General features: G+C 29.2%; 6 protein-coding genes across 6 annotated transcripts; 2 read left to right on the forward strand and 4 right to left on the reverse strand.

Moving 5' to 3' along the window:
- Position 1: 1 nt before the first annotated feature.
- Positions 2-1,305, reverse strand: LOC142597550 (uncharacterized). Its single transcript, XM_075731427.1, is given in 4 exon segments — positions 2-6; positions 59-611; positions 613-788; positions 1,242-1,305. Coding segments are annotated over 4 exon segments (798 nt in total).
- Positions 1,306-2,567: 1,262 nt separating this feature from the next.
- On the reverse strand, positions 2,568-5,848 carry Ifrd1 (Interferon-related developmental regulator 1). The gene is made up of 5 exons (XM_047063879.2): positions 4,330-5,848; positions 3,917-4,274; positions 3,656-3,865; positions 2,927-3,593; positions 2,568-2,853 (listed from the first exon to the last, which is right to left on the reverse strand). Exons 1-5 carry the CDS (start codon positions 4,376-4,378, stop codon positions 2,770-2,772), a joined length of 1,368 nt encoding a protein of 455 aa, XP_046919835.1. The 5' UTR covers positions 4,379-5,848; the 3' UTR covers positions 2,568-2,769.
- A 534-nt stretch (positions 5,849-6,382) lies between these two features.
- On the reverse strand, positions 6,383-9,303 carry LOC124499871 (WW and C2 domain containing protein kibra). Its single transcript, XM_075731440.1, has 3 exons — positions 8,753-9,303; positions 8,027-8,683; positions 6,383-7,966 (listed from the first exon to the last, which is right to left on the reverse strand). Exons 2-3 carry the CDS (start codon positions 8,671-8,673, stop codon positions 6,610-6,612), a joined length of 2,004 nt encoding a protein of 667 aa, XP_075587555.1. The 5' UTR covers positions 8,674-8,683; positions 8,753-9,303; the 3' UTR covers positions 6,383-6,609.
- Positions 9,304-9,700: 397 nt separating this feature from the next.
- LOC124499874 (uncharacterized) lies at positions 9,701-13,290 on the forward strand. The gene is made up of 4 exons (XM_075731433.1): positions 9,701-11,237; positions 11,296-11,965; positions 12,023-12,744; positions 12,828-13,290. Exons 1-4 carry the CDS (start codon positions 9,960-9,962, stop codon positions 13,053-13,055), a joined length of 2,898 nt encoding a protein of 965 aa, XP_075587548.1. The 5' UTR covers positions 9,701-9,959; the 3' UTR covers positions 13,056-13,290.
- Positions 13,291-13,601: 311 nt separating this feature from the next.
- On the reverse strand, positions 13,602-20,954 carry LOC124499850 (uncharacterized). Its single transcript, XM_047063829.2, is given in 10 exon segments — positions 13,602-13,894; positions 13,998-14,390; positions 14,468-15,063; positions 15,128-15,330; positions 15,422-15,861; positions 15,863-17,222; positions 17,294-17,738; positions 17,809-18,156; positions 18,210-18,513; positions 20,682-20,954. Coding segments are annotated over 6 exon segments (3,090 nt in total). The 5' UTR covers positions 17,066-17,222; positions 17,294-17,738; positions 17,809-18,156; positions 18,210-18,513; positions 20,682-20,954; the 3' UTR covers positions 13,602-13,639.
- On the forward strand, positions 19,826-20,676 carry LOC124499920 (thioredoxin, mitochondrial). Its single transcript, XM_047063920.2, has 3 exons — positions 19,826-19,953; positions 20,022-20,251; positions 20,349-20,676. Exons 2-3 carry the CDS (start codon positions 20,064-20,066, stop codon positions 20,587-20,589), a joined length of 429 nt encoding a protein of 142 aa, XP_046919876.1. The 5' UTR covers positions 19,826-19,953; positions 20,022-20,063; the 3' UTR covers positions 20,590-20,676.
- Positions 20,955-26,056: the final 5,102 nt, after the last annotated feature.

The following is a 26,056-nucleotide window of genomic DNA, read 5'->3' on the forward strand; positions in this document are numbered from 1 at the left end:
GTCAAACTTTTTGCAAGTGTCCGATGATGATTACGATGGTGATGATTATTATTATAACGACGTTGATGATGATGATGATGATAATGATGATGAGGAGGATTTTTCTGTTCTTGTTGTTGTTTAGTTCGTTGATCTGATTGATGATTCAATGGTGAATGAACACTTTTAGCCGATAATGATGATGATTGTATCGAAATTTGATTGATTTGATTTCTATCATTTGTATTGATTTGATCGAAAAGTGCAGCTAATAAACTAATATCGGTTTGTGTAGACACTGTACGATTATTGCATCTTTTTGAACCGGCCATTCGACTTTCAAGACGTGGTAATTTTGCTGATGATAATGTTTTTCGTTCGATGAGATTTTGTTTACCATTATCATCATCAACATCGTTATTATCATTATCGGAATTATTTATATCTAGATAATTTATTAAACTTGCCACACTAGATGATCGACGCATTTTCATTGATTGCACTGATGGTGATTTCAATGATCGCCGATGATTATGATGATTATCATTATTTTCTTTTGTTACTGATTCTGTATGATGTTCTTTATCGAATTCTTCACGCATTTTTGCTTGCTGTAATCGAATTTTTTGATCCTAATAATTCATTTTCAACACGTTCAATTTGTTGAACTCGATTCATTTTTTGGCATTTTTCTTTCATCTGTTGTTCTAATTGTTGTTTATATTCACGTGCTTTTTGTCTTTTCTTTTCAACATCATCTATCGAAAATTCTGGATCTCTATTTCGTGCAAATCGACGATAATTCGTGGCTACCGTTTCACCGAATGGCCAAGATGATGATGATGATGTTGATGGCCAGAAAAAATCCGAATCATTTGATTTTGGTAATTTAATTGTAGATGATGGCGACGATGATGCTGATAATGATGGTGTTGAAATTAAATTCGCAGATTTTCTATTTATGGTCGATATTTCTTTATTATTTGATTGATTTTGATCATGATCACTATCATCTTTATGTTGATTATTATGATTAAAAATTGTAGACAAATCATTTGATGATTTTGAACATTTACGACGATGATTATTGTCAGTCATGATTATTTTCGGTGTAAATGATTTATCTAAATTTTGATTGGTCAAATTTATTGATGATATTGATTTTTTTCTTTGTTGACCAATAGAATTATCATCATCATCATTGTTATCATTTGTTATTGGTCGAATCATTTCTCCATTATTTAGATCATGATTATTATTACTAAATATGATGAATTTCTTTAGATTTTCCAATAAACTATTCAAATCTTGTGGTGTAGAATTCATTCTGAATTATTTGAATGGAAAAAAACACGACAATGACAATTAGTCAAACACAAGTAAACAACCGAATAGAATCAACAAAACCTGCTTGATTCTGATTCCTGTACTTTTTTTTCTCTTCACCTATGGTTACCATGGTTATTTCAAATAAAATCACAAAAAAACAACAATTTGTATGCATGCGCTCAGAATATTCTTCTGATTCATTCAATTCAAAATAAATGTAAAATGAATTGAAAATTGTTAACATTAAAATCTTGCTTATAACATGTGAACAATTTCGTATATACATCCATGTGAATCTAAAGTGCAACAATGACAAGTTCCTTAACGTTTTGATGTTCTGAGAAAATCCCGATCCATTTCATATGATGATGATGATGATGATGTGATGGGAAAAAAATGGACGAATAAATTAATTTTCGGATTTTTTTTCATATTAAAATACGACAAAAAATGATGAGTTCATTTATGGTTTTATCTTGGATAAAAAGTCTCATTCTCACGAGTTTTAATTAAATGATGATGAAGATGATTATGATGACATGAATGAAATTATACCATGGATTTCAAGTGAAAGTGAAAGAGAAAATTTTTTTTTTTGAAACAAAATGAGAAATCTTTTCGTTTGTAGAAAAAAAAGGTTAAAAAAAATCATCACGAAACATTTGACCAACAATCTTCAAGTGAACAACAAATACAGTTTTCAATTCAGTTAAAATTGAATAATGATTTGTCTATCACGAATGAATTCATTTTTATGGATTAGTATTGGCCTAATACAATTATGGTCAATAATAATGACAAGTGAATCGGCAATTCATCTTGTGAAATATGGCCGTCGTAATCCATTAAAGCCCAAATCCACACGAGCATTATTGAATAATGGTATGGAAAAATTTGATAATTCAACAATTCAAACATTATTTCGTAGTGGTTCACTGGATAATGTTGATGGCAATGTTCATCTTATCACCAGTGTATCGAATCAAACATCATTGATTAATGGCTTTGAACGATTCACCAATGCCGATAAGAAGAATGATATTATTGATGATTTGAATAAATCAAAATCAAAATTGGTCCATTCAACGACGACGACGACGACGACGACAGCGGCGACGATGACAAAAATTTTAATGGAAAAGACATCGATCAATCCGATGAATTTTACCGCTAATCGTGGATCATTTGGATTTCGAAAACCAAAATCAACAATTTCGAATCGACAATAAATTGAAATTCAAAACATTCAAATTGATGTATTTTTTTTTTTTAGATTTTCACAAAAAATTTATTCATATCGATTAATTTTAATTTTTAAGGAAGAATAAAATTTCACAAAAAAAATCATTATGGCTTGAACATTATTCAGGTTTCAAATTTGAACAGCAGTTGTTTGTTTAATATTTATTTAATTAATTAAAGTTATAATATGGTAAGCCTTTCAAATTGTAAAATGGGCAATCAGTAATCAAAATCTCCACGTTTACCACGCATTTTCGAACGATTCATTTCACGATTTTTACGATTAGTTTCATGTTGATTTCTCTAGTAGTTTTTAAAATGATAAAATGTTTTTTTTAAAATATTGATTGATTATGATGAATATGAATCAACTTACGGCATTTAATTTAGTGTTTTTAGTATTCAACACTTGATCCAATAAAACTGGACCCAGTTCAAATATATCTCGTAGCATTGGATTTTGTGATAGATGTAGATTCATACCTGAACCGAGTACCGAACAAAATGTATCATAATAACGTTTCATTTTCCATGAATCAATTTCCAATTTTTCGCATCCAAATTTAATTGTTTCAGGCCCATATGAATCACCTTCAATTGTACGAAGAATTTGTCGGAAATTTGATCGTTGTGTACGAAGTTCTTTTTTCGATTTTGATTTCTGTGAATCAGTTGCTAGTTGACTGAATTTCTCACGTAATTCATGTATGTTGAACAAATGCAAATCTAGATCATTTTCCATACAATTTTCATATAACAATGCAATACATTCACCGGCAGCTAAACGTAGCTCTAAATGACTTGATTCCAAACATTTGATCAATTTATTCATATCTGGTCCGATTAATTCGGCAACAAATTCATCATCAGCAATGGTAGACAAAAAATTGAACATATTCAGGCACATTGCTTTCAATAAATTGACGGCCATCAATTGATTGGCATCTGGATGACCACGTACAGGCGAAAAGGCAATCAATAACAATTGGTTCGACAATTCGGCAATTTTTTCCATTCCATAATCGGTAATGAAACAACCCAAACTGAGGATGAATAAAAATAAATTTTTACAATCATACAATTGAATTAATATTGATCAAAATACCTTAAAGCTGTGGCTGCTCGTGATCGAACCAATGGTTTTGCTGTTGGATCAATCAAAATCCGTTCAATGTGGCCATATATTGAACGGAAAAAATCATCACATTCATCACCAATGGTAATCAATGTCAAGCTAAGAATCAAGGCAGCCGAACCGCTTTCATCACCAAGTCGTTTTATGCCATGTTCAATCACTTCTTGAAGTGTCATTTTCCTAATTGAAAAAAAATGATCAGCGGTTTCTATTCTGAAAAAAATCCATTACCTATTGTCAAGATAATCATCACCAAGATATCTAGTTTGAAAAGCTTTCACCAATGAATCATAATGACGTAGACGATCTTTTTGACTTTTAGTTGATTGTAATTCTTCCAGAACCATCGATAATTTCGATGCAAAATCATCAAAATGTGCGACACCATCTTCATTGCCAACGATTGTACCATTAACATCTTCTTCACAATAATCAGGGCTTTGTTGTCCACTAAGAATACCATCATCAAGATCATAACGTGCATTTGGATGTGATGCATTAGAATAAATCGATACAATTGATGCTGCATCATTCAATACAGAATCATTATCTGAACCATTATCATCAATGATTTGTTTGGTTGGATGACCTACACATGGGAAACCAATTATAAATCAAATTTCCATAAAAAAATTTTTACTTACGTTTTGAATATCGATTATTCGATTTACTTGAATCACGTTTTCGACCCATCTCGAATTGGCAATAATTTACCACTCTCCTCTCTCACAAACAGACACACGCACAGATAAAATTTATAAAATTTCAAATTCAAAAAAAAAACAACCACTACGAGGAGAGAGTGACAAAAAAAAGAGACGCACAATGAAAAATTGTTTTCTTTCAAATGTGAAATTTGATGTGATTAATGAGTGTTGTTCAAGTTTCCCTTCCCCCTCAAAAAAATAATGTTAAAGGAAAAAATTTCAAGTTTTTTTTTATATTTAATTGTTGTTGTCGTTGCGGTGGTAATGGTTGAATTTTCAGCAAAATAATGTCTATATATATATATGTTTGTGTTTCTTTCAATTGAAATGATAAAATAATTTTAAAAATTGAATAAAAAATGTTCAAACCTAGACTATTCTGTTTTATTATTACTATAAATTAATAAATATAAATTAAATTAAATTAAATTAAGAAAAAAAAACGAAAGAATGAACGAATCTCTGACTAAAATGAACAATAACCAAAACCAAAAAAAAAAAAAACGAAAAAAGAAATTTAGCACGTGCACAATACAGAGGGCCGTTGTTGTTTTTGTTGTTGTGGTTGTGATTGTTGTAATGGCCACCAATAATAATTGTCATTGATTTGTTTCAAATGATTATTGTTTATCATATGGATTGATTGTAATAATAATTGTTGTTGTTGTTGATAATAATAAAATGGATATGAAAACCAAATATTCGAATGATAGTTTTTTTGTTGGTCCATAAAATATTGACCATTGTTTTCATTGTATTCTTGATGTTGTTGTTGTTGTTGTTGTTGATTCTCCCAATTCTTCTTCGTATTGTTTTTGGGATAATTTTCTAGAATAAAATGATTGTTATGGATAAAATTTGTAGAATAATTTAGATTCGGAAATCGATTCAAATGGCAAATTAGCATGTTGGTGTTTTTTTTTTGTTTTGTTTCTTTTGTTGTTGCTGTTTACGTGGCCTAGGCAAATTGATGAAAATATTACTTTGAAATCAGATAAAAAAAACAAAGTTCAAATATCGAGATATAATTGAATGAAAATTTGTTTTGTTTTTTATTTTGAAATTCAAGAATTTTTATTTTCAATTCTAAAACGTAGAAACAAACAAACGAACAAACGAACGAACGAAAACACACAAACGCACACGTGTACAACACAAAATGGAAATGGGTAACAAAAAAAAAATGGATCCAACAATTGAGAGAAGGCTGAAAAAAATGCTACTAAACTGGCAATGACGATATAAAATAAGAGACAAAAAAAAACGCGAGTGGTCGTGTTGAATCCAATGTTGATGATTGGCCACCATTACAAAAAACAAAAAAATCCAGAGAAAACTGGAAAAAACTTCACATACACTATACGCTACACTGTGTATATGCAGAGAAAGTGGATTGTGTGAGCAAAATAAAACAGCGTGTATTTTTCCACAACCAATGGATATATAAAAATGTTATGAATGTGAAGATCATACTCTCTCTCTCTCTCTTGTGTCCTTTATATTTATCTTTGTATTCAATTTGGATTTCCACACACACACACACACATATATATATGTGTATCCAATGGAAATGGAGTCGAATCCATCTATCCTCCTCTATATATATTTATATTATATCTTCATCATCATGTACATTGATTTTGATGAAACAAAAAAATAGGAAAAAAAAACAATTTAACATTGATTTTAAATGGTAATCTGTCCATATTATTATTGCTTTACACACCGTTTATGATGACGATATAAATAAATGATTTAATTGCAATCATAAAATTGATATATATCTATGACATTTAGGAATCTCAATTATTATAATCACCATCATTATCAATTATATTCTTTATTTTTTCACAATAAACGTTTTTTAGCCACGTTTACATTCATTCATGTATGTGTATAACAAACACATCAATCGATGATGAAAAAAAATTTTCAATGATGACGAAATTTAAACGTTTTGTTTGATCTTTTCTCTCCTGAGGATATCTTTGCATTGAAATCATTTTATTTTCAATAATAAAATTTTTAAGGCACATGTATAGAAAAATTGATTGATTTATATAAATATAAATAATAATATAATATCTGAAAGAATTTGAGAGAGTGTGAAAAAAAAATCACGAATACAGAATGATTATAAAAAAAAATTTTCAAAACAAAGAAAAAAATTGGGAGCAAAATAAAAATGAAAAAAAAACTAATAATAATTTAGAAAATTCACACTTCGATAGCATTCGTATGTTTTTGGCCATCTTTAGTATAATAACGATCAATAATGGAAAATATATGATTATTATGATCATTGGTTCGATTAGTTGGCACTATATTCGTTTTCGATTGTCCATTTGAATGATGATTTTGAGGAATTGAATTTTGATTTTTTATATATGACGATGATGATGATGATGATGATGGCAGTGGTGGTGTTTGTATTGGTGATGATGATGATTGTATCATCATAGTATTATTATGATGATGATGATGATCAGCAATATTATTTGCTGACATTGTTATCGTTGGTGATGTTGATGATGGTGAACAAAGTTCACGTTTTAATTGTTCAACACGTTGTTTTGCTTCTGTTAATGATTGTTGTAATAATAATGGATTCTGTCGATATTGGTGGCTTGTCATTAGTGGTGGCGGTGGTGGTGATGATAATTGACCATAATGATTATGATTCTTATTATAGCTTGGTATGGCCACCAATGATTGCATCGATGATGTACGGCTATTATTATTGTTGTTATTATTATTGATATTGTTATTAATATGAGAATAATTATTTCCAATCGATTGTGATGAAATTGCTGACCGTATTGATGATAATGGTGGTGGCATTGATGGTAATGCAGGAGGTAAAATAGAAGCTGGTTGTGGTGTTGCTGATAATAATGATTGATCAAAAATCGTATCAATAGTAGGATGGCTAACATTGTTTGTCGTTTGATTATATAATGAAAGGTTAGCATAATTATCCAGATCATCATTACTATTATTATGTTGTTGATGTTGTTGTCTTGAATAACAATCGATGACAGCATAAGCAGAATTTTCATCAAATTGTAGATTAATCTTATTGATTGATCGATTATTAGTATTTACGGTAGTCGATTGCTGGTGTTGATTCGTATTATCACCATTAATGTTTAAATCATCAATTTGAATATTATTAATAGCCAAAGCTAAATCATTTCGATTCATATAATCATTTTCAACAGCAGTCACATTATTATTACTAGTATTGGCCATTTCATTTATCGATATTGATGAGTGATTAGCAGCAGCAACCATAGATTCTGTATTAGAATAAATTTGTTGGTCTTGTTGTTGTTGTTGTTGTTGTTGCGTTGATGTAATTTGCTCATTTTCATTTACAGCACTAGCCTGTTCAAGATAACCGATAACCATATTGGCCTGTACAGCTAACCATTCAATTCTTGGATCATCTAATTGATTGATTCGTCGTTTATGATCGATAAAATAATTTCCCAATAATGGATGACATGCTTGTTCCCAACCAACAGGTAATTCATCACCAATACAATCAGCAAATGTAGCCGGTTTTGTATAGCTATTGTTGGAACGAAAAAAAATTTAATGTTTCATGTGTTGTCCGAAAAAAATCACTTACACATCACGTGGATCAAACCATTGTGTTTCTCTATTATTATGATTAACAAAATATTTTCGACCTGATTCAGGATCGATAGCATGTTCCCAATCTTGTGGTAATGGCATTGTATGATTATCATTAATTATTTGACCATTGTTAACAACAACATCATTTCCAGTGATACCATCATTTAACGTCATTGATGAATTATTATTATTATTATCATTGGAAAGTTGAATATTATTATGACTAATTCGATTATTATCAGCTATTGATAATGGTGTTGAAAAATTCTGGTTATTATTATTAATCTGTTGTGATTTCGCCGTATTATGGAATGTTGTGGAAAATGGTTGTGAAAATTTGCTAGTTCCAATTGTTCGATCATTATTATTATTATTATTATTATTTATATTGTTGTTAGAATTTATCATTACAGGTGATATAACATCTCTGGATGAAAATTTATCCACCGTATTATTATTAGTCCATGATTGTCTTGATATTAATGATGATGATGAGGTATTCATTGGTTGTTGCGGTTGTTGTTGTACATATTGATGAGGATGATGATAGAAATGACCAGCATTTCGATTAATAATATCATATTGGCCATTATTATTAATCAATAGGTTACAATTATTATTAACATTTAATGATGACATTGTTCAATGACTATCGAAATCAAAAAAAAAACAACAACAATAAATTATTTGAATGAATCAATAAAATTCCAATACATACCATCCATATAAATGGAAATTTTTCCAACATCTGAAGAAAAAAAATGGGATAAAAAAAATCCTGCAAGAGTTATGAAGAATGTGTTTCAAAGGTTAAACACAGAAAACAAAACAAGAGAACCATAAAAAAAGAGAAAAAACGATAATAATGGATGAATGAGATGATCACAAAAAAAAACATTTGATGATGATGATGATAATTTTATTTTGGGGCGTTTTGTTTTGTTTTCGTTTCCCTGGAGCGTTTTGTTTCTTGTGGTTTTCATTGAATTATCTCATTTTTTTTTTGTTTGAATGTATGAAAATAAATCTTCTTGATGATGATCACAGATTGGTTTCAATCAGGAGAAAAAAAACTGAAAATTAATAAATAAATAAAAGATTTTTTTTTATTGTACAAGAAAAAAAAATTGGAATGGACAAATTCAGAATTTGGAATCCGGGAATGAAAATTATTTTTCAGAATAGGAATTTTTTTTCATTCTATATATAGAAAAATGGAAAAAGAATCTTTGATTTGTGCTCACAATGTGGCGTTCATCAATCATCAATGTATTATATTACGAATAGCCGCGTAATCTAAAATGGTAGTGGTTCATAAAAATGAATTTGATGATGAAAATCATATACCAGAAAAAAAACCAATTATAGTAGTGGTAGCATTTTTTTTATACAAAAAAGAATAAAAAAAAAATGGAATTTGCTACAGTATTTTTACCCATATATATTTATGAATGCAGACCGCAAATAAAATTCCCAATATGAACCGAATAATTGAATAAATTGAATTTTGTTTGATAAATCCGATAAAATACTGTATATAATTTGTAGTGGTATAATAAACACAGATATGTCCAAAAAAAAAATGTCAAAACACCAGGTGTGGTATCATATTGGTAGTGGTCTATGTAATAGTGGTGAGGAAATTATTCTTTTGTTACAATGAGATGTGTGTGTATTGTGTGTAAAATTATTTCACCAAAATTGCATGAATGAATTTTAGAAAATAAATAAATTACATATTTATAGAGAATGATGATGATGAAAATACGATGATTTTTGTTAAATATTTTAAATGTTTCCAAAAAAGAATTCATATCAAACAAACAAAAAAATTTGAATATAAATATACAATCTTTAAAACTGAAAATTAAATTTTGGCGCAATTTTCAACCGGCAACATAATATTATAATTAAGAAATATAGAAATGTCGACAACATCGATAATGATTGATAAAAATAATGATGATGATGATGAAAAATGTGGTAATGATGATGATCAATCGAACGAAATGGCCTTATTTCCTGGTATAACCATATCGACATCATCCAATTCTTCGACAATCATGAAAAACAAAAATGATGATGATGACAACAACAATAACGATAATATTCCTATAATTACAAATATAAATTCAACAACATCGACATTGACAACCGAAACAATTGTTGACAATGATGACAAGATGATTGTTGAAACGACACCACTAAAACAATCTGAATCGCAATCAGAAACGATACAAATGAAACAAGAAAATGTTGATAATACTAATGAATCGAATGAATTGATCGATAATAATGATAATAATGTAAACATACAACAACAACAACAACAGCAGCAGCATCAACATAAATCAAATATGTTACATTTTAAGAAAGCTTTAATATACTCATCAACAACAACGACGGCAATAAATTCATCATCACCATCAAAATCGAATACATCCTCATTATCGGATCAATCATCATTATCATCATCATCAGATCATATCAACAATATATCATCGAATGAGATTAGTGATCAACAACAAATTCAACATGAAGAACAGAATACCGATACAACAACAACAGCAACAACAAATGTACATAATAATGAATCAGAACGTTATGAATCACAGAATCATTCCGAATCATTAACGAATATCATTCAAACACATAATGATGACGATTTCGATGATATTGATGAGGATGCTATTGATGATGATGATGATGATGTTATTGGTGGTGATGATGAAGATGAAGATGATGAAATGATTATCAATAATCATCCTGATATGATTGATGATCATTATGATGAAGATGATAACAAAACACAGACGGCTGATCATTCAATCGATGAACATGATGATGAAGATAAAGAACCAATGGATATGATGGTAGATGATTCGATTGCCAATAGTAGCGGTGCTGATGATGATCAATCTTCAACAATGACTATTGGTGTGTCAAATACATCAATGAATATTGGCGATTCAGCCACGAATGTAACGCCATCATCAGTATCATCATTAGCATCACAACAACCAATGTTCAACAATTCAGTGACACCCACATCGACAGCAGCCAATGCGATTATTCCACCTATACCACAAGTTATCACACATGTTGGCAGAAAACCATTGAATGGTCCACCATGTAGCCTAAAAACATTGGTCGATGATGGCATTCTGGAACCAATGGATGGATCATTGACATATGAAATTTTGGTTAGTATGATTATCCAGATCAATCATTAATTAATCATCATTTGTTTTGTTTGTTTAGGGAGCAAAATTTTTCGGTGATCTATTAGCTAATGGTTTTATTCGAATGTCTGGTACAAATCAAGTATTTGCTAATCCTAGTTCTTGGGCCAATTATTGTCGATCAACTATACCATCAACAAGTAAAGATCATAAAAATTATGGTAGCGCATGGTCAATTATTCGATATCTTGGCAAACGGCTTGATTCATATAAATTACGTTGGTATCGAAAACAAAAGAAACAATTCGTTGGTGGAACAACAAATGGTCAAAATTCTACATCAACAATCGGACCCATCACTGTAGCCACAACTACAGTGGTAGGTGGTGGCACTCCTTTAAATCATAATCATAATAACAGTATTCAAATTGCTGTCAGTAATGCTGGCATGAACACAACACCCACTACCTGTAAAACAATAAATCGTAATCAATCAAATGTAGGTGTTGTCAATACTACAACAGGAATCATAACGCCTGTCGGTAATACAACGTCAACAGTTTCTATTGATGGAAATTCTTCGGCCACATTGATACCGTTTTCAAATGGCAAATTCAATCATCTTAATAGTAATGGCAATTTCACTCCGATTACCCAGCATTCATTTGCACCGAATCATTTTTCAACACCCATACAATATCCTCGTGGTAGTGTGGAATATAAAAATATATACTCAATGATTAATAGAGGTATGATTCAATTTTTTCTGTCAAAAATTAAATATTTTCCATATATTTTAAATATAGATCGACTTTATAAGCTCGACAAAATTAGTGCTGGTGATCCGGAAATTTCTGGATTGGAAAATATTTCCAATGAAAATGTTATCAATTTCAATTCAATCGATTTAAATAACAAAGATGTCAATCTGGATGATCGAACTAAAGTTGCCTGTGTACCATTCAATTCAGTGTTTTGTTTACAGCCATTTTTAGTTACCATTTCAACCAATGTATTGTTGTTGATTGATTTTCATTCACATTTGATTTCAACCGAAGTAACAGGATATTTAGCTGGTTTATGGGATCCACGTGCACAACATTTAACCATTACACAAGCATTTCCTCTACGATGTAAAGCATCAAAAGAATTTGAATCTTGTACATTGAAAATTAAACAGAATCTAGTACAAAAAGGCTTAATATTGGTCGGTTGGTATCATAGCCATCCACGTACAGTACCTCATCCTTCCATTGCCGATATAAAAAGACAACTCAAATATCAGAAACAAATGTTAATGACCAAAAAAGATGTACGCGATTATTCACCATGTGTTGGTCTAATTTGTTCACCATTCTATCAGAATACTGAAGCTACTGAAGCAACCACCAAATTAACTACATTATTTCAAATGTTCTGGGTAATGCCAATATTCACCATGGGTAATCGTAATATTGGTCGGCCAATGCAGATTTCATACCAGATTGCTCGCGATGCCTTTCTCACACAAGATTTACTCGTCGAAATGGTAAGTAAATCGATAATTTTTTTTTTGAAAAAAACAAATCAATAATAATAGTGTTTGAAATTCTGTTTTCCTTAATTCAATAGCGAATTTTAGCCGCTCATTTTGCTGTACATCAAAAATTCATAAAATTCAATGATACATTCCAAGGTGAATCAACAAGTTATTGGAATAAATTACAAGAATCATTGAAAACAAAATTACCTCGAGATCTAGTTGAAACACAATCACAAGCAGTACAAAATGATATTCAACAACAAGCTTTGATGCATTTTTGGTCATTTTTAAAGAATCTATTGCTTATCTCTTCATGATTTATGATATTCATCGATGTTGATGATGATCAATTTGATTGACAAAAAGAAGAAAAAGAATAAAAAAAAATCCATTATATGCATATGCATGTCAGTTGATTCTAATTTGATATAATATCTATTTTTTAATATTATTCATCGCTCGACTTTTTTTTTGATATTTGTGGTAAATTCAAAATATAAAGTATTTATATTTATTCTTGAACACATTTATAAATTATAATAGAAAATTGAATGATAATAAAAATATGATTTTTTGTTCAATGATAATTACGTCTTTATAATAATAATCATAATAATGATAATGATGATATATATATGGTGGATATAAATTATGTATTTTTTTTGTAATTAAAAAAAAAAAAATTATTCACATCCACCATTATCTAACCATCATGATAATGATGATGATTATGTTGATGGTTAGATATAATGGTGGATATCCACTATTGATCCATTATTGATTAATCAATAATCAATATCCACCATTATATCTAACTATCATGATAATCATCATCATTATCATGATGGTTAAATAATGGTGGATGTGAATAAAAAGAAGACTATATTTATAAAATCACAAATTAAATGAAATAATGATCAAATGACAATTTTGTAAAGATTTCATAAAAATGTGGATGTCCAATAAGCAATTTCAATAACGTTATTGATGGCTGTAAACCTCTGGTTTTAATTGTAATAAATTCCAAATTAACTTTTTTAAGATTCCAACCAAATACAGAATTTCGGCCATTAATTTTTCGATCATATTTATTTGGTATCTTAATATCTTTTAATCCACCAGTCAAAATTTTCCATTTTAATTTATCTTTCTCGTTCTATTATATATATATAGTGTTTATCAAATCATTAAAAAAAATGAGAGAAAAATTAAACAATGCATAAAAGATTATATATTATATAAATATAAATAGCACATACCAATGATGAAAAGCAATTAAAATAACGTTGGTCCAATATTGAAAATTCAAAGTAACGATAAAGCTTTTCTTTACGCATGATTATATTATTGAATAATCGATTAATGTGTTTCAAGTTCATGTCAATAAAATCAGCTTTAGTAATATTAAGCAGCGTTTCATTTGAAACATCACTCATAGATGAGCCAATATGTCCAATGAATTTGGATGCAAACAAAGCATATGGTAACAGTAAAATTTGTTCGATTTTCGATTCAATAATAAATGTATTCACTTCATTACATAAGGAATGTAAATGTCGAAAAAATTCATCGATTAAATAGAAAATATCTTGATAACAATGATCTTCATCTTTTTTGAATGATTTTTTAATAGCAATTGAATCGATAACATCCTATGAAATAGTAGACGAAATGAAACAATTAATCATCAATGTTAAATATTATATATATAATTAAAAACCATACATACATGAATATATTGAGCAAGAAATAATCGTAATGGCATTGGTGTTTTTGAATCAAATTTCACGGACAAATTTTCAATATTTTTATAGTTTTTGAAAAAATTTTCTTGAAATTTTTCCATCCAACAAAGTATGAATTTCGTAGACCAATCGATACATTCCTGATAGGAAAATTGAATCATTTTATTCAATGATGATTGATCTTCATCTGTTGTTACAATTGGCTCAACAGATTTATTTAGATTGATGTAATAAGCCAAATTGATCAATTCATTGGATATCATGAATGGTAAACCAAGCAATGGCCGTTGTTTATAATGATATTGAAATAAAGTTGATTTCTCGAAACAAATCGCATACCAAGCCGATGTTAAAAGATGTTTTTGATATGGATTTTTTCCAGCCGATTGTCTAGCATAAACACCTCGAATATGATCGGAAAGATCGTGAGATAAATAAGTTGCAACTTCGGGACGTTTTTCATATAAATCCGATAAAAATGCAGCTTCTGAAGCAATGCCCATCGTTTCCATTGTTTCCACAATACGATAATAGTATTCTTTGAATGCGTTATTAGCCAATGTTTTATATTTTTCCCATCCTGTTGTTGATTTGAAAAAAAAATTCTATAAAATTTTACATAAATTTCAAATATTCAATCTAACCTGGAAGGATTAATTCTTTCTGTGGTTCAATATATTCCTGCAAATCTGGTGATAATTCATCAGCATATAAAACAATATTTTCGATCAGACAACACTGTCGATAGAATTCGCCAAGAATATTTCGAGATAAATAATTATTTTGTCTCAATTCTAGTTTACTCATGAAATCAGGCCGTATAAATTGTTTATCAGCATTATATTCACTGTTGAGATTGGATTTTTTTTTTTGTTTTGTTTTTGAATTTTAATTTTTTTCACAAAAAAAAATACAAATTGGAAAAAATATATACTCACCGTTCCAATTTAGCGTTGATACCATTTTTCTGAAAATCCAATGATTTACTGTATTCTTTAGCCAATTCAATACATTCGCCAGATAGTAATCCTTGAGGATGAAAATCTGCAAACATTAGATGACAATTGGCTATTCTACCCAGATTTGATTCAGTCAAAAATTCTATATAAAAATCGATCATGTCAGATGCTTTGACAATATTCGCCAAATCTGGTCGTTGATGACTTTCAAAATCTAATGGTTCATGATTTTTACCAGGAAAAATTAAATCATCATCCCAAAAAATTGCATATTCATCACCGTCTAAATCTGAACCAGCCATTTCATCAGTATGTGGACGGTTTCCTTTTGCTGGAAACACCAGACAATCTTTGATGTGTTTCAAATCTGGTACATTAACCGCTTTGAATTTTCTAACATCTCCCATAGAAGTGCATGGAAATTTTGGTAACCATGATTTCACCTTCAATAATTTTAGTTTTTCCTGTAGGTACACCGTCATTGTCCAATATACTGTATTGGAAAAACATTTCACCAGAATTTAGTTGTTTTGTCTCATCGAGCACACCAAATGCCGAACGACCATTAGATTCGGGAATTTTAACTCTAGCTTTTGTTTTCAATTCTTTTAATCGAAAAATCATTACATGTTGCAAAATGGTACGGAGAAATGGCTCGTTGATTAATGAAAATCCTGAATCCAACAATTTGTCAAATAAAATGGCAAAATTCGGATAGTGATTCAATAATTTCAAGGCCGATTCATTCGTTAACATTGCTTCCATTATAATTTTCGTATCACGATTAAAATATTTATATAAAGTTTCCTTTACACCTTTTTGATATAATATGTTGATCAATGAGCGACATAAATGAACTGGGCGTGGATACGAATAGCTCAAAATACCGAGTTTAGGATCTTCTGCCTTATACTTTATTTGGCTATCTCGATAAATAATGTGGTTATCTTTAATTTGATAACTAACCAATACTCCTTTGTGGCCGCCATGACGGAATTGAAATGCAGATGGAACATATTTAAACAAATTTGGCAGTTTTTCAGCTATATCAATAGCAATGGTTTCGGAAATAAGTCCACAACCATCGGAAAAGCAATATTTTTTATCTTCACTATAAATTTCTTCGGTTTTAACAACATTTGCATTAGAAAGATCATGATATATGATTGCTTGTGAGAAAAGCAAGCCTAAACGAGCCATCAATTTGGATGGATTTCGTGCATATTCTTTTAAATTTCCTGCATTAGCTATTATCGTTTCAGCAGTACGATTTTCATCATCTTTTGCATAGAAATTAATTCCATTTTCTCGCATCTGACTGGGAGATGCACCCAAAAACTGATAATCACGATTCGAGATAAGAAATCCGTCTTCTAATTTTTTCTTAAATGTTTTCTTGTGAAATTGAATTGTATCATCAGAATTTGAATTAAGCACTCCATTATTATCTTCTAATATTGTGAATCGAATGGCATAATCCAAATTGGCCATATTACTGAAACGTGATCTCAGCATTGGCATTTGGCGACAATATTCTAAACGTGTTGGAGTTAGAATTGCTTTTCGAATCATTACATGGACATCTTCATTAACAGATTCGTTTGATGGTTTGGATTTCACCATCTTCAAGAATTTGGTCAAATTCGGTTGAAATATCAAAAATTGGACTATTACAGCTTACACTTAATTTGAATAAATAAGGTTCAATATTGCATTGATTACTCAATGTCTGCAAACGCGCAATAAATGTAGGTAAATCGGGACCTAAAAAATCGATTACCTATGAAATAAAAATAAAATAAAGTTACAAAAGTTCATCATGAATTTCTACGTTATTTTTTTAATACAAACTTTATATGATTTTGACAACAAAACGCGACATGCATAATTGTTTCGAAAATTTTGCGAAAAATATCCATCGACCAGATCATAAGCTTCTTTCATTGTGTAGAATTTTTTCTCGGTAATATGACATTCTTGAACCAATCCAATGTACAATTGAAAACTCGGATTTATCTCTTTGCAACGATAACAAAGATAGGAAAATGCTTTGTTCATCTGTAAATAGGCATCAATTTGATATGATAAAGCATTGCCCAACAAATAAGGATCATCAATTTCATGAGAAAACGAAAAGCTAGCGGAAAAATCTGCAACACGTATATAGCGATTACTATTGTTGTTGATGAAAAGGAATGGTGCTGCATTCAATTCCAAATAGAATCGTTTACATAAATTATAATTTTTATCTATAAGTATGTATTTGATGGTTCCAAAACGAATTTCCATTTTATAACTGAACAAATATTAAAGAAAAACAAGGTTAATTTTAATGGTTAAAAAATATTCAATTTATCATTACTAACCAATAATGATTGATGATAAAATAAAAGTTTAGACAACTTTTAAAGAAATCAATTTCCATTTTCATTCCAGAACTTATTGATGTAGGCGAACTTTGTAAATGCTTAACGAACGTTGAAAGATTCAATAATGATCCAATGGAAAATGAAGATAAATGTGAAGAAAATTCATTCATCAAATCTTCATTATCATCAACATCATTATATTCATCTTCCATTTGTTTCATTGTATTCCATGGAAGTTCCAAAATCGTTCCATGAGATTTTACAATTTGAAAATAATTTTTAAGGAAATCACTAACTAATACTAGTGAACCCTTTTCCAATTTATCAATAAAGTTTGTACGTAATCTATACACAAATAAATATTAGGAAAAATTTCATTTATTTATTCAAATACTTACTTGATAACAAATTCATTGTCAAAACAAGGTTGAATTATTTCAGCATTACATTTGACAGCGGCGGCTATTTCTTCAATCAGCTTTTCGGTGCCATCAATTTGTAATTGTCGTTGCGAATTTCGATCTAATATTTTTATCAATGTCATTTGCATTGATGGTTTTGTCAGCGGTTTCTTTCCGATGACATGAGATGCCATTTTGTTCTTGTTAAACAATGACGATCGTAATAAATCCAATATTCGATTTGCAATAAATGTAAAGATACGATTCAATAATCGAATCATTCAAAATTTATATAATCAATCTATATATTTAATATATAATCATAGAAGAGATCCAGAAACGAAACAAATAACGCAAGCATATAGATGAAATATAATAACAAAAAATAGAAAATGAAAAAGAAAACCAAATTAAAAAATAATGATGATGATGATGACGATGATTATCAGGACATTCCACTTATTTATCTTTTATATTGACGGTAATAATAAAAAATGGCAACTATAAATCGAATTTCGAGAACAATCGAGAATCACATTAACATTTTGACATACAACATATCACACATTATCCTTATCCTTATCAATCGATGATTATAAGAGAACTGTCATTTCGAAATGATGCAATAGCAACAAGTCACTCTATGTTGATTTATCAATAGGCAAAGTAGGGAAATCATATTTGATGATTGATACATGGTTATTATGTACAAAATTGATTGGATTTTGATACAATTATCAACTATGAGACAATAAATGTTTGAATTTGATTTTAAAAAACATTCAATTTTTTATAAATAAAATTTAAAAAATTAACTCATTCATAATAATAGTGAAATTTGAATAGCAAAAAAAAAAAAATAAACAATAACAAACTATATCGACATCTTGTGGTGGAAAAAATGAATAATTTATCCCAAAAAATATTTTAATTCGATGATGATGATGATGATCAACCACTTGGTGGTGTTTCAATGGAAGACAAAAAAAACTGAATTAATTTAAATCATAGACAATATATATATTGATCATCATCAAAATTGTAATTAAATTGAAAATAATCACATAGAAACAATGACAATCATCATCTAAATGATTTCAGACAATGAAAAAATGATACTAAATTCAGACACATTTAAAATTCATATATATTCACAAAATGCAATCGCCAATAGAAAAATTCCTATATATATAGCCAGTTTATGGGGAAAAAAAAGTCAATCATTGAAAATCGAGGAAATGAATGAACAAAAATGGATTATCAATGAAACTGGATCATTAATATAACAAAATCCAGTAACAAAACAATCTTTTGAGTTATCAGTGAATCAAAATTAAGCAAAAAAAAAAAAGAAACAAAAAACATAGCCAATCTATGATAATATGAAATTGGTTAAACAGATACGTTTTATATTTACATAAAATGGCAACACAATTTCGATTGAGGTTAATGTAAACAAACACAAATGATAAAAACAAATCCAAAATACAAAAAAAACCGTCCATCATAATTATTCGAAATCATATTATACTAATATATGAATCTGACACTAAAAGATGGCGCTATCGATCTGTTTGTTTTTGGAGAGGTTTCAATATCAATCATTCGATTCATGATAATCACATGTTTTTTTTTCTATTCAAGTTTTCCAATCACGATTCAAGAATTAAAAAGTTTTATTTTGTTTTGTTTTGTTTTTGTTGAATTTGGTGAATATATATCACATTGAATAATAATATAGGTAAGTTTTTTTTCAAATGGAAAAAAATTAAAACTAAATTCAATCATCATCGATTATATTGTTTTCAGAATCAAAAATAATTGATCAATTATTATTGTACCTGATTAAATATGGATAAATTATTACGTATCAATCGATTTTTGGCTAAAAATTTCATTGTAAACACATCATCATCACGTTCAATTCATTTGACACAAAATCGTATGGATATATTCAAAATTCAAGATGAAAATGATTACAAGGAAAAAGTTTTGAAAAATTCGGAAAAAAAATTGGTTATTCTAGATTTTTTTGCAACGTAATCCAATTATATAAATAATGAACAAGATATTGATTATTGATTAATTGATTTGATTTTATATTTTTTTTCTATTTCATAATAATAATAATAATAGCTGGTGTGGTCCTTGTAAACAATTGACACCACGTTTAGAAACAGTAATTGGTGGCAAAGCAACAAATGTGGATCTAGCTAAAGTTGATGTCGATGAATTGGATCAATTGGCTGCCGAATATCAAGTACAATCGATACCGGCAATATTTGCCATAAAAAATGGAAAAGTAATCGATCAATTTGTTGGATCACGTGATGATGATCAATTGAAAGCGTTTATCGATGGTGCATTAGCTAAATAATTGATTGTAACTGATATTTTTGTTAATTTTTTTTCAAAAAAAATTTAGATTTCCATTAAAATTATCAAATCAAAAATAAAAATCAAACTTACTCATTCGTGTAAATCAGATGAAACAAACAAACAAAATGTCAATAAACGGTATTGGCAATTAATTGACGAATTGATTGAAAAAAACAATAGTAATAATTTGATTGGTTTTTCAAAATCTCACAATTTCATTTGCTCTTTGCTCATCCAACGTAGTTTATCTTTTTCATTTTCTTTATTCTACACATGAACCATGATCAGTTCCATAGAAAAAAAAATACTGATCGACTAGACACAAAAAAACCAACCAAACAAGCAAGTTATGTGTGTGTTTGTCTGCTTGGCTAGAGTAGTAGACACTATCCTAATCCAATGATTGGTTGATGTGAACAAAAGAAAAAAAATGAGAAATTTTTTGCCCTTTGAACTTTTTTTTATGATTTGGCCATTTATTTCAATAGAAATATGAACCATAAAATGATAAACATCAATCAGCATGATTTTCTTTCTTTTTTTTGTGTTTCATCAATACAAACAAAACCAAAACCCATCATATAACACATTGTCTACTGGAAGTTTTTTTTTTCATCATTCATTGCCGAAAATTACTTTATCCATTAATTTGGTTTTTCTTTTCAAAAAAAACACTTTTTTCTGTTTATTTTCAATTGGAATCAAAACAAAAAAAAAATAAAAAATTTTTTGTTATCAAAACAAATCAAAGATTCGTTGTTGTTGTTGTTTTGTTTTCATTAAGACAAAATATTTTTAGAGAAAGAAAATTCAGATTCAGATTCGATTATTATTGAAAAAAATGCATGAATTGTGAAAGTAAAAATAAAATAAAATTATTCAAAGTCAGAATTTTTTGTTTGTTTGTTTGTTTGTTTTTCATTCCATGATGAATGAATTTGGAATTGGAATTGTCCAAATTTTGATGAACAGAAAATGATTCTGGCTATTCAGAATAATTTGAATAATGTTGATGAACATCATTGTTGTCAATCGATTGATTTGAATTTGTTTGCTGTAAATCGGTTCCAATTTGTATCGAATTCATTGGTAATTGTGCCAAATTTTCCGATTCAACAAGTAATGGTGCCATATTGTTTTCATTGGATGTTGATCCACTTGAAATCATCAACTGTGGTGGTTGACCAATCACAGTCACAAACGAACCATTAGAATGGATTGGATTCCAACCGAATGGAATTGAGACATCACGATTAATAATGCCAGTAGGATTTAAACCAATCGGATTGAAAAAGATCTGGTTTGGGCCAATTGGGTTTATAACTACCTGGTTCGAATTAACACGATTAATAAAAATTGAGTTCGCACCAGAAGGATTCGAGGAATCCTGATTAATGCCAATTGGATTCAAGCCAACACGATTCATTATAATCATGTTCGAGCCAGAAGAAATCAAGCGAATCTGATTCGAGACATCCTGATTAATGCCAATCGGATTCGAAAAAAGTGGATTCAATCGAAATGGGTTAATAGCATTTTGATTCGATCCAATACGATCCAAACCTACTGGATTATGTCCCCATAATGATGGAAATGACATTAAATCTTGTTGATTCACAGTCCAAATTGAATTACCATAACAAGGAACAAATGAACTGTTTGGTATGGTAGAAGCAATGTTCTGTCCCCACGGATTAATTGGGCCGACCGGAACTTGGAATCGCAATGGGCAAAACGGATTATAATTAAGCTGTTCTGTGCTTATCAATCGTTCAAATAATTGTTTTCGTGCCATTTCTTCATTGAAAACTAGTACCGGTTGCTGTTGTTGGGTCGATCTGTCAACAATCCCTTCATTCAATGTTCTTGATTGAATCTGATTTCTGGCCAAATCTTGTAAATGTAATGCCATCAAATATTGAAGAATCGGTAAATTACTGTTAGATGATGATGTAGATTGTTGTTGGACAGATGATGATTCAGTACTATTTCGAATCAAATTGTTAAATTCTTGATGAGAATTTGTTACTTGTTGATTCGATTCATTCACCTGACCCATTGGTACCTGTTGAACAGTTTGTCGTTGTTGTTGTGAATGGTGATTGTCCATCAAATTTTCATTACTCATGCTAGTTGTCACTACGGTTTCCGGTATTACTGCAGATGTTGATGGAACATGATGATTCGACGACGATGATAATGTTTGACTATTTTGTTTGGTCATTTTTTTACGTTTATAAGAAGAAGATGATCTTTCCGAATTACGATTTTCTTTACTTTGTTGATTATTAGGTTTTTTACTTTGATTTTGTTGATTTTTATCCATGTTTGTTTCGTCGTTTGGATCGTTGATTGGTAAATGTTTAAGAAAAAACAATCAAACACACAATAAAATCAATTTCAAAAAAATTTTTTTTTATATCAATTGATGCTTATCATGATCAAATGATCAAATGAAGAAAAATATCAACTAAAATTGAAATAAGAATGAAATCTTGAAAAATGAAACCAATAGAAATGTTGATATATAATGATTTTACCTGTACATGTGTACCTGTGTGTGTGTGTGTTTATGATATTTAAAGACAGCCCATCGGGCTGGATTTATATATATATTAGATTGGTTACCTGTTGCCAGTTAATATTGGAAAAAAAAATCAAAGTTGTCACCTATGTAAAAAGATGTATATGACATGCTCAGTTTCTCTTTTTCTTTTCATGATAAATTCTGTTTTGATCTGTGATGTTAATATGAAACGGAAACAGGATACAAATTTTTTTCTTTTTCTATTTATTTATTTATTTATTTTTAAAACAATTAAGAGAAATGAACAAAAAAAAATGTTAAACCATTTTCAAATTTACACCTGTAATTTTATCAAGTTCAATTTGAAACAAACACGATGCACAGGCTTTGATCTTTTGTGAAAGTTTAATTTCTCTATCAGCAATATCATCTTCAAATACTGGTTTAAATTCTTGTGTTAAAAATGCTCGTACAGCTGTTTCCAAATAAGCAGATGAATAGAAATCCGTTAATTCTCCTGTAACTAATTCATAGAAATCTTCCAGATTTCGTAAAAATAATCTTGCAAATGCATCATATTGACGAGAATTTGTTCCTTTGAATTCACCATGTTGATATTTAAAAAGTTCATGTCGTAAATGCATCGGTCCTTTTGACGACAATGGTTTGATTTTCATTGCTGAAATGAATTCCAATAAAAATAGAGTTTCCTTTCGAAATACAGTGAATAAATTTTGAACAAAACAATATTTTTGACGTTTATTTTCAATAATTTTCGACCAATCAATGCTATAATTGTGTTTGTCTTGAAATTGCATAATTTTCATCTCTATATTGAGAAGAGATTTTGCCAATGTTTCATAATCAAAATTCCTTTGCAGCAAAACTTGAATATTTTATCGTTTGTTGTTGAAACGGTTAATATATAATAATAATAATAGAAAATATATGTAGTAAGAGAGATAGAAATTAAAAAGTTTTAAAATTATTTGAAATCAAAATTAATTAAAATCAATATTATAATCATGAATGATTTAAACTTACTTTGGCGTACTTTTGCACTTAAATTATCACGTATTTTTCTCATCAAAACCAATCGAGCAAATGGAATATTTTTGCTAATTTTTCTGGAATCCTTTTTGGTGACTACATCAAATGTTAATTTGTTTAGATCCAACACCTCATCATCATCATCATCATCATCATCATTATCATCAACAGCAGCTTCAGATGACATTGTTTCGTCCATAGTCTTTGATTCCGTATCGATAGACAATTGCAAATCTTCTTCTAAAATTGAGGAGGAGAGCTTTATTGGAATTGGTTCGACGTTATGACTACGATTATCATCAGCAGCTTCAGATGACATTTTTTCGCCCATTACCAATGACGATTGGTTTTCTGGAAACCATTCAAACTCACCAGTATTAGGATCGATTTTTATATTATCTTTATGAACAACTTCAATATCATCATCGGTATATTTTAAATCATCGATTTCTTTATGATAATATTTGAAAATATTTGCTGTAACTGTTTTTATTTGATGAACAATATGTAGAAATTTTGTTGCATCCGTTTCGATACACAATTTTTCAGCAGCATTTAAATATTTGTCAATTTTTTTCATGTCTTCATCATCATCATCATCATCATCATCATTATGATGATGAAGATTTTTCGATAAATTATCCATTATTGATTTGTGAAAAAAAGGAAAAATTTTTCACTTGTTTCGTTAGATGAATCCAATTAACGCAAAATATATGAAGAAAATGTAGCCGAAATTATGTGGCAATATGATAGTTACGTATGTGTGTGTGTTTTCTTGTTGTATCAAAAAAAAATGTATCCATCATCATTAGATTGCGCAGCACATAATTTTATAAGATCTATATGCTACTACTTGTTGGGTCTCAAATTTCGATTTTATTCTCCAGTATATCAATATATATTTGCTACATTGAAAATGGAGAATGAGAAAATAGAAAAAAAAACGAAAAGATGAAAAGCAAGAGAGAGAGAGAGAGAGAGAGAGAGACCCTGTGGATAACTTATGGTGTGTGTGGTGGTATAAGCACAATAATGAGTTATATGTTATGTTATCATATTCATAGATTGGTTAAATATTGTACATTTTGGATTGTGTACAATATCCAATTTTGGTGATGGTTTTATGAAAAAAAAATTGTTCAAAGAAATCCATTTTTTCAAGGTGAATTTTGTTTATTTTCAATGAAAACAGATTTCAATCAGCCATTAGCCAGACAACCAAATTTTTTTTTTTGCTTGATCATTAAATCAATGCGGTTGGTCTTTTGATTTGTTGATGGTCGTCAACATCCTTTTCGGCAAAGAAAAAAAAACAAAGGGGAAAAAAGGTGTATAATCGGAAAAAATTTTTTTCGATTTTCTAAATGTCTGGTTTGAAAATGAACTTTGAATTTTTTTTTTCAATATTTTTCTGTAATAGTCTGTTATTAGATCACCCATGATGATCAGTGATCACCACACACACAAACACGATGGACAAAGTTCAGCCTTTGACCGCCTTCCAATGTTAGAATGTGGTTAGAAAAGAAAATATTTTCGATTTTCTCCAGAGATTTTTTTTTTAGATAAAAACCATAAGTGTGTATGTGTGTGTGTGTGTGTGTTCTGGTTTTATAGGACCAAAAACAGGATATATGCTTGGTAATTTAATGTTGGTTATAACCAGAAAATATATCAATGTAGAAAACCAAAAACAACAGCGCATGTATATTGCACTCATTTTTTTTTTTTTTACTAGTTTCTTCCACATATGAAAGCATCATTTGGCGTCATCTTTCTTTTGTGGGTGTTTTTTTGTTCATGAAAATATCAAATTATGATTGGATGATCAATATAAAAAAAAAGAAAAGAAAGTGATACACCCATGTAAATGAATGTAAATGCA

Source organism: Dermatophagoides farinae, chromosome 5 (assembly GCF_024713945.1).
Source record: "Dermatophagoides farinae isolate YC_2012a chromosome 5, ASM2471394v1, whole genome shotgun sequence".
Lineage (NCBI taxonomy): Eukaryota > Metazoa > Arthropoda > Arachnida > Sarcoptiformes > Pyroglyphidae > Dermatophagoides > Dermatophagoides farinae.

Coding starts and splice junctions, on each gene's coding strand:
- Ifrd1 (XM_047063879.2), bottom strand. CDS start 4,378: ATGGGTCGAAAACGTGATTCAAGTAAATCGAATAATCGATATTCAAAA. Junction 4,275..4,329: donor GAATAATCGATATTCAAAAC/GTAAGTAAAAAT, acceptor TCCCATGTGTAG/GTCATCCAACCAAACAAATC. Junction 3,866..3,916: donor GATGATTATCTTGACAATAG/GTAATGGATTTT, acceptor TTTTTCAATTAG/GAAAATGACACTTCAAGAAG.
- LOC124499920 (XM_047063920.2), top strand. CDS start 20,064: ATGGATAAATTATTACGTATCAATCGATTTTTGGCTAAAAATTTCATT. Junction 20,252..20,348: donor ATTCTAGATTTTTTTGCAAC/GTAATCCAATTA, acceptor TAATAATAATAG/CTGGTGTGGTCCTTGTAAAC.
- LOC124499874 (XM_075731433.1), top strand. CDS start 9,960: ATGTCGACAACATCGATAATGATTGATAAAAATAATGATGATGATGAT. Junction 11,238..11,295: donor CATTGACATATGAAATTTTG/GTTAGTATGATT, acceptor TTGTTTGTTTAG/GGAGCAAAATTTTTCGGTGA. Junction 11,966..12,022: donor ATACTCAATGATTAATAGAG/GTATGATTCAAT, acceptor TTTTAAATATAG/ATCGACTTTATAAGCTCGAC.
- LOC124499871 (XM_075731440.1), bottom strand. CDS start 8,673: ATGTCATCATTAAATGTTAATAATAATTGTAACCTATTGATTAATAAT. Junction 7,967..8,026: donor TGGTTTGATCCACGTGATGT/GTAAGTGATTTT, acceptor TTCCAACAATAG/CTATACAAAACCGGCTACAT.